The sequence below is a fragment of the Chiroxiphia lanceolata genome, chromosome 10 (genome assembly GCF_009829145.1).
Source record: "Chiroxiphia lanceolata isolate bChiLan1 chromosome 10, bChiLan1.pri, whole genome shotgun sequence".
Lineage (NCBI taxonomy): Eukaryota > Metazoa > Chordata > Aves > Passeriformes > Pipridae > Chiroxiphia > Chiroxiphia lanceolata.
In genome coordinates this window covers 26,324,552-26,335,478 of record NC_045646.1, presented here as the reverse complement: position 1 = coordinate 26,335,478, position 10,927 = coordinate 26,324,552, and the positions used below count along the sequence as shown (strand labels likewise).

The 10,927-nt window shown below is 48.6% G+C and overlaps 1 protein-coding gene across 1 annotated transcript; it reads left to right on the top strand.

Moving 5' to 3' along the window:
* Window positions 1–4,365: 4,365 nt before the first annotated feature.
* Window positions 4,366–10,798, top strand: ADIPOQ (adiponectin, C1Q and collagen domain containing). Its single transcript, XM_032697760.1, has 3 exons — window positions 4,366–4,472; window positions 8,349–8,568; window positions 8,996–10,798. The coding sequence occupies exons 2-3, from the start codon at window positions 8,358–8,360 to the stop codon at window positions 9,520–9,522; spliced, it is 738 nt and encodes a 245-aa protein (XP_032553651.1). The 5' UTR covers window positions 4,366–4,472; window positions 8,349–8,357; the 3' UTR covers window positions 9,523–10,798.
* The last annotated feature ends 129 nt before the right edge of the window (window positions 10,799–10,927 follow it).

The following is a 10,927-nucleotide window of genomic DNA, read 5'->3' as shown; positions in this document are numbered from 1 at the left end:
CACTCTCAAGTGTCTCGTCGAAAAGATGCGATCACTGTTGGGGAGTGAAATCTGGGGAGGCCGTTTCGGCAGGGGATGTCACAAGGGAGTGCTGTGCATACCAGATCACTGAGGTTGTTATTCTGTTCCCTGCCCTGTTTCTTCCCGGCCCAGAATGAGCCCCAAAACAAGACCAAACTGTGCTGAAAGCAGACAGTACCTGGCTCAGCTGCAGGCTGGCATGGAAGCAGAGGGGAGGTGGATGCAGTCGTGCATAACCCCCTCCCCAGGGCTTTGGCTGCCTTTCCCTGGCCAGCCTGGGGAGGCGAAAGCAGTGTCCTGAACTTGCAGTGCAGAAACAAGTGCCCTGGGAACAGCTATAACATTAATAAAAGGAGCTTTGAGCAGTATTTACAGGGCTCTGTTTCCTGGACAAATGTGTCTCAATGTCCCTTTCGGCATGAGAAACCCTGCTGCGCCAAGATCCCTCGCCAGGAACCAAGCGGGGATCCCCTGAGGCCAGGGAAGTTTATTTGCAGTTACCAAGAAGAGAAATACGCTGTTGCTCAAGCCTGGCAAGGAGCTGTTCTGTCCAAGCTGCCCATCACAGGGAAGAAAAGAGCCCGTTTGTCTGTGTGAAATGGGCCGAGAAATCGGTAACCCCAGTGCCGAGCAGCCAGCTGGATCCATGGAGCATAGCCAGAGTATGGCGGTGGGTCCCATGGTCCTGCAACCAGGGCCAGGGTTCCCCACAGACCACCAAGTGGGGTGTGTCCCCTTGTCCCTGCTGGCTTCTGGTGGACCCAAAATGCTGGCTCAGCATCCCCACCATGTCATGCACCCAGAGGCCTCCTGTCTGCCACCACCTGACCCACATTACCGTCACCTTGGGTGAGCAGCCCCCGTGTACAGCCCAGCTGGGCTTCTACATGGCCCCAAAAAGCCACTGTCCCCTCCTGTAGGCTGATTCTGCCTGCACTGCACCCACACAGCTGGCCTTGGCCACTGCTGCCAGGTCTGCCTGTCCCTGCACCTAAGCTGCCTCACTGCACTCCTGTAGGAAAATCCAACGGGAACATCACAATCCACAAGTTTGTAGCAGGAAAGGCTGCACTGCTTTGCTGTGCTGATGACCCTTGTGCCTCCCTGCCATCACCATGGGGACATGAATGGCCACAGCAGCCCAAAGCCATGCTGCACAAAGTGCACCTACCAGCATGGCAGATCCCACAGGAGCCAGGCTGATGGAGAAGGGGCTGAGCAGCCCCCAAGGGCACAACGGACCAGGCTGACATACTCCAGCCTGCTGCAGGAGCTGGAGTTAATGGAGCTCCTCTACTCCATTAATAATTAGCCACTAGAGGGAAGTACAAGGCTGTACAGGGAATGGTTTGGGCACACGGCAACGCATTGCGTGGGATCACAGGCAATTGCAGTTTGTGGTATGAGGCCTCATGGGCAGCAGCACCTGCACTAAAGGCCATTTTACTGCTTTTTGTTTGGAGCTGGCCCCTCAGCACTCACCACTGTCTTGCACCCAGTTCAGGTGCCCATGTGGCAATGGCAGGGATGGGCACAGGGTCTGTCTGGGCATACGAGTGGACTTAGCTGGAGCTGACTGCAGTGCCCTGGGATGGAGCCAGCAGTGCCCTTGGCACGGAGGCTGCGGACCCTGGCATGGAGGCTGCAGTCCCTCTAGGGTGCACAGGCTCGGACAGCACCAGAATAGCCCAGAGCAGCCTGCCAGCCAGACTGCTGGACAGCATACACAGCTCTTGCCGTTTTTAGCAAAGTGGGGAATGTGTGTTGTTTCTGGGACATGCGGTATCCAGGGCCAGAGGAAAGACAAGGGAGTGACCTGGTGTCCCGGGGGGACAGTGAATCAGAGCACAGCAACGGACAGATCCCAGAGGAGGAGCCCCAGCTGTGGGGCTGGAGAGGGGAACAGCCATTTTGGGAAGGGACAACCAGTGGGACAAAGGTTCCCACAGACTCTGTTCCACAGTGGTGTTGGCTTGACCCTGCTGGGGGAGGACAGTGGTGGGCAGCTGAGGGCTCCTGCCCCAGTCCCATGGCATGGATCCTGCGAACAGGGCCAGGTTGGCCTGGGCAGCCACCAACCTCCTGTCAAGGCAGCCATCCCAACCTCCCTGCAACCAAAGCAGCTTTCTACCCCTCAAACAACACCAGCAGGGATTGGGACTGCACTGATGGAGCACAGCTGATAATGAGCCTCCTGCTCTACTTTATTCCTGTTTATAGAGGGCTAAATATAACTTTGTGCTTATTTTTAATTCTTAGTGAATGCTGTGAGCCACAATCCATCAAGTCAGTTTTGTGTTTTTCATATGGACTGGCTTGCATCAAATCCAAGTGAGAAAACACATCTAGGCCCAGCACAAGGTCTGTAGCCAAGTGAGGTTCGGGCAGTCTCACACCAGAGAGCTGGTGACCACAAGGCAAAGCAGAGAAGGTATTGCAGGACTTATGGGCAGCGGCTTTCTCTGTGCCAAAACACTCCCCGGTCCCCACCAGAGCTGCTGCCCCTGGGCAATGCCCACAGCTGTGGGCACTGCTGGGCCAGCCCACATTTGGTGGCAGGTATTGCTTGTCACCAGGTGGAGCCAAAGGCATTTTAAATGTTTTCTTATCACACAGCCAGAAAGCAGTTCCCTGGATTTTACAGTATTTCCCTCTGCAGCAGGAACAGCTGCAGCTGCAGTATTTCCCTCTGCAGCAGCCAGCATCAATCTGCAAACCAAGTGTGCAACAAAAACCGCAAGCAAATGTGCCAGGGCTTGTATCAGCTGGTTGCACCCCCAGAGATAAACTTCCACCCCTCTTCTGGGAGCCAGGGATAACATTTGGAAAGCTGTTTGATGGACCACTGAAAGGTTTATCACTGTGGTATTTCCCTGGGAACTGAACTGAAACACCATGAGGTAATTTCAGCACTACCTGTTAAACACGTCAGGTCCAATTCTCAAATCCTGGCAGCCTAACAAATACCCCAATCATACATTTTGGGGTTCAAGCCGAGAGCTGGCAGGGAAACCAGCCTTGTCTTGCTCACACCCAGGGCAGGGGCAGCTGAAAACCTCTTGCTCTACTGCAAAAACAGTTCCAATTTCAGTTCCATGATCCTGCTCCTCTATTCATTGCTCGAGAGACTTCAACGGAAACACTGGCATCACACACACGCCAATGCACACATAGGTCTAGAAAATCACATTTATAACAAAACAGATCCAACTAGATCACTGTCATATTTTACTGGGGTTGCATGAGAGATTGTTTTAAGTCTCAACATTGCATGAAAGAATCATCATCCGACAAAAAATAAAAATATTCTTCGAATGCTGGACTAAGGGCTTGACCAAAACAAGGCAGGCAGTATGCAGTTATCCTGTGGCTCCTCCCTTTGGCACCTTCTTCTCAGGCTATAAATTCACCCCTGCTGACTCCTAGCTCTATATATGAGAAATTATTTATATGCTCATGTATACATCTTTTTAGTCCTTCCAGATAGCCAGGTCTTTAAAATAACTCAGCAATTCAGAATACTGCCCTGCTGATATTCACTTGGATGAGTTTCCCCTCTCACAAGGACACTAACTCCCAATGCCCAGTTGCAACAACACACATCACACTAATTTTTCCTGGTGTGGTTTTGGGAGCCCAGGTTTGCTAAGGTCCCACCGAGCTAACCTTGAAGTGCCCTGGAGCAGCTGCAGAGGAAAGCCTCTGCTCACCAAGGTTCAACCTCCATTTTGGAAGGAGACAGACACAGGGAAAAAGGGACCTTGTTTTCACCTAAAGCCAAAAAGCAAGATAGGTGGAAAGCCATCCATGGGGTTGAAATTACTCCAGTTATTTACAACAGCTCTGGCACATATCTGGCTGCCTTAAGAAGAAACCCTCCCCCAGTGCTGCCTTTCCCCTCAGGCAGCTTTGCCCTTCTTTGGTGTGGCAGCAGCCTCCAGGCAGGAATGGTTCTTGCAGTTAAAAAGAGAAGCCAGAGCTTGTCAAACAATAATACACTTACAAACACATTGAAAAACCCCATGTGAGTGCATTACTGCAAGGCTGGAGACACACTTTCTCCATCAGCTGCTAACAACATTTCCAATCTGCAGAGAGCAACAGGCTGAGCTGGACAAGCCCAGCCCTGGTCAAGCAGGCGTTCCCTGTCACACAGGCTTTCCAGCAAACCACTGCTCTTTCAGTTCCTATCCAATTCCCAAACCTATCTTTTCCCTCTAAGGCTATCTTCACAAGCTATCCCAGTGGATTATACAAGTGGTCCAAAACTTAAGTGATGTCCAGGAAAAATTAATGGGAAAACCCAAGTTTTAGGTCAGCATGCGCAATGGCAAATGGAAAATGCAGTGTCTGAGCTGACATCTCCCTGTGCCCTTAGGGATAGTGATGTGATAGCCAGACCTCATTCTCCAAAGAGACTGCAGCAAGCCAACTAGGACTCAAGGCAGCTGGTAAGAATGATTATTTTTTTTCCTCTTACTAGGTTCAGGATTTTCTCTTCTTTTGGGCTGAATAAAACGGACAGACTTTCTGTTCGCAAAAAGTTTCCTTTCTTAGGGTTATTCTCAGAATAGCCGGGGAATATTTTAAACCAAGAATAGCTGATCTCCATTAGATTCAGACTCCCCTTTTTGGAAACACTATTTAGAGGACAAAACTCCTAAATCAAAAAGTAGTCAGGAACAACAGTGAAAAACCAGATGGCTATAACAGCAAATACTGCATGGGCACCTCTCAATTCACCTCTTTCCTCAAAGACTCCAGTAAAGATTGGATTTGCCTCAAATCTCCCCAAGTTGTATCAATTCCTTGCCAGAAACTTGCACTACCCAGATTTAAAGTCTGAGCCGCCTGGAGCAAATCACCACTGGAACATCAGCAAAATCTATGCTATGAGTAATTACAAAAAGAAAAAAGCTTGACAGTCAAAGCCCTGGTTAATACCCTTTGAGGAAAATGCTGTAGTGGGAAAACAGATGGATTTTTGGTTCTATTTTGCACAGAAAGGTGTGGATTTTTTGAATATACAATATTTATATAGTGTTATCTGAAATTTAAATTCTGAATCATGATCTGAATCATTATATAGCACTTAGGAATGGCATTGTTCTTATGGATGATGCTCTGGTTTCTGCTGATAAATGAATAAGCTTCATATAATGTATATGAGCTTTTGATATAGCAGCTGCCAAGGGAATAACTGAAGGCCACCAAGAGTACTGAGTTCATCTATTCCTAGTCCAAAAGGTACCAGTGACATTCAAATACAGCAGATTATTTCATGTTACACTGCTGAGCATCAGATGGAAAACCAAAAAGAAATGGGTGAGACAGAGCAAAAGGATGTCACACCTAAACCAGGGTCCGAACTAAGAGCTCACAGACACAGCTTAAGACTTTCCCTTTTTAAGATATACTTATGCCAAAGAATTACTCGGCTTCTCAAACAAGCAAACCACCTGTGCTTGAGTCAAACTGTAGCAAAAGAAGTAGTTCTATCTTTCTATCTGGAGCAAGCTGGCTGGGCAGCTGCCAGAAAAGCTCCCTGTAGCCCTGCTTTGGGCTCCTCAAACCTGCACTGCTTGCGACTTTATATGAGAGGTTTATTTGGCACCAGCAGAAGACCTGGCACACTGCTAAAATTGTAATGATATTTGGGTTCTAGGAAGCTTACAAGAAAGCAGAACTAACCCCATCGCCCAAGAAACACAATTTTGAGGCAGATTTTTCTGGATCGCTACCATGTTTTAATGCAGTTAGATGTCCCCAGACAGCCTGTGCTGATTTTGGAAGGGTACATGAGCCAGCGAGGACCTGGGAAGGGGGGACAAGGGTCCCTCTGCTTAGTGCCAACCACTGGGGCATGGCAAAGGGGCTGTGTCACAGTGTGCCCAATATACACACCCTTGTTTGCCAACCCAAGCCACTTTCAGGATTTATAGACATCTGTTTCCCTGGTCCACCCTGGTTCATGGACAATCAGTACATCCTTTGCTGTGAAGGGGCATTTTGGTTCCCAAAGTGCAGGGACACAGGAACACTGCCTAAGGCTCAGGCTGTGGTTGCTGGACTCCACAGCACGCTCAGCCCCAAAACTGCCCCTGAGCTAGGGCACCAGCCCCATCACAGGGTGTTGTGTGGCTGCTGGATTGCTGGAGCCTGGCTGGGAGGGCAGGGGTTTGGGGGTACCCTGATTTTAGGCATTGCCCACCAAAGTAATTAAACACAGTTTTGAAGTGTTCTTCAAAGCCCCCTCAAAATCCTGCAAAAAACTGAAATCACAGCAACCTCTGTTGTATGTATGGTCGGTCTTTATGAACGAAGATTTGGGAAAGGTCTTTACCCTTTGAGCCTGCGCAGTGGATTTTTTTTAGATAAGACACAGTGTGTGCTGAGCTGAGCCCACCCTTTAATCCTAAGGTTCATCTGCCAGGGCTGAGGGAGCTTGGACAGTGGCAGTGAGGTCCTCAGGATGTAGGTTTGTTTAGAGGGACCTTCTCTTAGATGGATGGCCTTACAGAGCTGACGAGCTCCATCTGCCCGGGGGAGTTTCCCTGATCGGGAATCGAACCCGGGCCACAGCGTGAGAGTGCCGCATCCTAACCACTAGACCACCAGGGGTCCCCAACCTCTTTGTTACTGTAGTATTTTAACTCCAGCTGGCAACTGAGCTCCACACAGCTGTTCACACCCTGTCCAGAGCAGGATGGGGGAAAGAGAATTGCAATGGGAAAAGTCAGAACACTCATGGGTTGAGATAAGAACAGTGTAATAATTGAAATAAAATAGTAACAATAACAATAATAAGTTGTAATGAAAGAGAAAATAGCAGAGGGAGAGAAATAAAACCCAAGAAAGACAAGCGTTGCAAATGAAAACAGTTGCTCACCACCGACCAACTGATGCCTGGACAGTCCCTGAGCAGCAGCCCCAGGCCAACCTCATCCATGGTTTACAGCTGAGCATATGAAGATGCCATAAGGTATGGTATGGTATGGAATATCCCTCAGGTCAGTTGGGGTCAGCTGTCCCAGCTGTGTCCCCTGCCAACTCTTTGTGCACCCCCAGACTTCTTGCTGGTGGGGTGGGGTGAGGAGCAGAAAAAGCCTTGACACTGTGCAAGTGCTGCTCAGCAATAACAAAAACATCCCTGTTATCAACCCTGTGTTCAGCACAAATCCAAAACACAGCCCATACTAGCTACTACAAAGAAAATTAACTCTACCCCAGCTAAAACCAGCACATTTCTTAAGCTTTCTTTGAAGCAATTACACGAGAGCTAATAAGACATTATTTAAAATATGACATTTAAATAGCTTGCCTAGGAAAAATCAACCCTGCAAAGGAATTGCTCCAAGATATTATTTTTCTTGGAAATTACAGAGCTAAGGAACTCTAATAGCCATGGTATTCTTCACTTTTCATTGCCTATTATGCCACTTACAATGCTCCTAACAGGATACCTTTATTGTTCCAAAAGGAACTGGGGAGCAGTTTCACGCAACAGTGATCATTTTAAAATATCTGTGTCCTAACTGAACTGGCCTGACTCAAAGCCCACCAAGGTCCCGCTGATTTCTGGGAGCCGGGCTGGCTGTAGGGTGTCACCATCGACCTGGTTTTGGGCAGCCACACTAATTGCTCTGAACAGCAAAGCAACTAGATCAAAGAGAAATACAACACTACAGTGTCTAAATACTACACACATTGTCTTGCACTAATCAAAATACGTAATTCGGGTGGAAAACAAACCAGAATCACAATTTCATATGGTGGTGCAAAGGAGCTGGAAAGCCTGGCTATGGTTTCTGTTCACATTAGGTAGAGCCAGGTCAGCAGGCTGTACATGCAGTGACAAACCACCTGCCTGGATTCAAGGCTTTAGAGGGTTTGAGACAGGCTCTGCCAGACCTTCCATCAGCCGCTTGCTCACCGAGGCCAACCTTACCCCAGCTTATAGCAGGAGTCAGGGTGTATTGTGGCTAATTGAGCAGAGATTAGCCAGAGATACTCTGGCATCTGCCGTGCTCGGTCCTGAAACATCTGTGCCTGTGCAAAGAGCCTGTGAGTGCTGGAGGAGTAACTGCTGTTTGCTCCTCTCTACACTTCTCTCCACAGTGTGGCCCATCCCAGCTTGGCTTATAGAGCTCACATCAGCACCACGCTGGATGCAGAGGGGCCCTTCGGGCAAACAGAACTGCTTTTCTTCAGATGTGCTGACTCAAACTTTAGTCTTCTGGGCCTCTGTGTTATTCAGGAGGGAGGTTTTGTTCACTTTTTTCCCCCCTATTAATCTTTAAAGTTAACAAAATGACTCTCTGCATCAGGAACCAACAATGAGGGGCCCAACAGGCATCCTGCTGTGCTCATTGCTGCTGATGGCCCCCCATTGCACAGAGGTGGTTGCCCAGGATGACCAGCCTGACCCCAAAATGCCATGTGCCAAGTGGATGGGAGGAGCACCTGGCTACCCTGGCCACAACGGGCTCCCTGGTCGGGATGGGAAAGATGGAAAAGATGGACTAAAGGGAGAAAAAGGAGATGCAGGTTGGTGAGAAACAGGTAGTACATTGGTGCTGGAGTCCATGGGCAGCCCCAGTCCCAACAGGTTTTGTGTCTGGTGGGTCAATGCCTGACTGTTGTCCAGATGACTTTTGAGTATCTCCTGGGATGGAGAATCCATAACCCAAGTCAAAGAGTTTGGTGTGGTAGCTGTTTCCCCAATTAGTGATGTTTTTTCAGACGCTGCTCTCAGCAGCTCTGCATATAGCAGGGGGAGAGGAGGGGGACGGGTAGTGAGCAGGCTTTCCACTCACTGACTCCGCTCCTGGGGGCTGTTGAGGTTATTGAGCCTTTCCTCAGCTCTGTGCTGCAGAGCAGATCCTCATGCCACAGCCCCCTCTGCATTTTGGGACGGTGGGTAGCAGTTGCCAACACTGCAAACACAACTCCCAATCCCCACTCTGTCCCCCAGGTGCAGCAGGTCCCATAGGTGCGCCAGGCATGACAGGACCCCCAGGGATGACGGGACCTCCTGGAGCTCCTGGATTCACGGGACTGAAGGGGGAGAAGGGTGAAGGTGCTTTTGTCCACCGCTCTGCCTTCAGCGTAGGGCTGACAGAGCGCCCCCCTGCCCCCAACATCCCCATCCGCTTCAGCAAGATCTTCTACAACGAGCAGGGCCACTATGACGTCAGCACTGGCAAGTTCCTGTGCAATGTCCCCGGCACCTACTACTTCGCCTACCACCTCACGGTCTACCTGGCAGATGTCAAGGTCAGCCTCTACAAGAAGGGTAAGGCCGTGATCTTCACCTATGACCAGTTCCAGAACAACAACGTTGACCAAGCAAGTGGCTCTGTCTTGCTGCACCTCAGCTCCGGGGATGAGGTCTGGCTTCAGGTGTATGGGAACGGGAACAACAACGGTGTCTACGCTGACAACGTCAACGATTCTACTTTCATGGGCTTCCTCCTGTACCCCGACATGGATGACTATTAATGTAGGGGGTGCTGCACAAAAAAGGGTGAAGCAGCTTAATCCCGGATGGAGTCCTGGGGCACTGGCACTATAGCTATAATGTATCTATACCATAAAATTGTCTTTTGCAGGAGCAACAATTGCCAAGGGTGGACTCTATCTCCTATGAGTACTTCCATGGGACCAAGGGCTCACTCCTACCTCTGCTCTTGTTCTCCTTGTGGAAAGCTCAGCCCGAAGTCAGACGCCTCTCCTGCCATATAATGAAAAAGTAACTCTCAACTCTCAATATGCCTTAATCTTTTTTTAAATTTAAAGTGAAAAGAGAAAAATTGATTAAATATGACATTTTAAATTTCCCTTTTTTTAACCACTTAAATCTATCTAAAGCAATGGGGAATATTTTAGCCAGCATTTTAAAATTTGAGTAGAAGAGGGAGAAAACTATTCACAAAATCAGAGTGCTCTTGTTTTCATCTGGAACATATGGTTCCATTTTTTCCATTGTAACTCCCTGTATTACTAGGCCCTTTGACTTCCACCCATGGTTTGTTGTCTCCCTTCTTTAGCCTAGACCTTTGAATATATACAGATTATTAACTTCCATTGATTTTAATCCTTTGATTTTCCTTTTATGTTTACCCCTGTCATTATCTCTAATGCAGATAGCAGGCTGGTTTAGGGCAGGAATCTTGTGATTTATCTGAAAAGCCTTATGAACACAGTGAGGCCACACAAAAGCGGCCCATTGACCACATGGCTTTGGGGTCCCAAGGCGATCACAGATATGTTGGCCACACAGATCCTGTCCCACCTACCTTCTGAATAGCTCCCGAGTGCACTCAGAAGTTGAGATCAATAACTGTGTTTCTACTTTTCCATGCTCTAAGTGTGCCATAACCAATGGTTTGCTCTGCACAGAGCTTCAGGTGGTGCTGAAGCCTCCCATGTGGAGTGGGCTCCTGGGATGAAACCCCAGGACCTGCCCCAGCTCTGGGCAAGCTTACCTTAACAGCAGAGGACTATTAATGCTGGAATCAGTAGCAATCCCATCAAACTGCTCTCCTGGGAGCTTGCCTGACTTTTAGCTAAAAGAGGATTTGATGGTTTCTCAGACACATTCAAAGCAGACTCCTACTACTAAGCTTCAGAACAAGCTAACACCAGTCAGAGGTAATGCATTATTACAAGCACAAAACAGCATTAAGAGCTTCAACTGAAATTATTTCCCACAGCAGCATTTTCCACACTCCAGTGAATTACCACACTGCAAATAAAAAATAAAAAATTTTCTAAATGACAATGTTCCCACATTTTTGTGTGTGTCATTGGGAAGGACTTGAAGAAAGGGATACACTCCTGGCCTCACCAGGTAGCCCAGGAAAATATTTTTTTTTTTCCAGCAAGGTGAGGGCACCCTGGGCTG

Excerpts from the sequence above, each read along its gene's own strand:
- ADIPOQ (XM_032697760.1), top strand. The coding sequence starts at position 8,358 with ATGAGGGGCCCAACAGGCATCCTGCTGTGCTCATTGCTGCTGATGGCC. Across the intron at positions 8,569-8,995 it reads GGGAGAAAAAGGAGATGCAG|GTGCAGCAGGTCCCATAGGT; the intron begins GTTGGTGAGAAA and ends TCTGTCCCCCAG.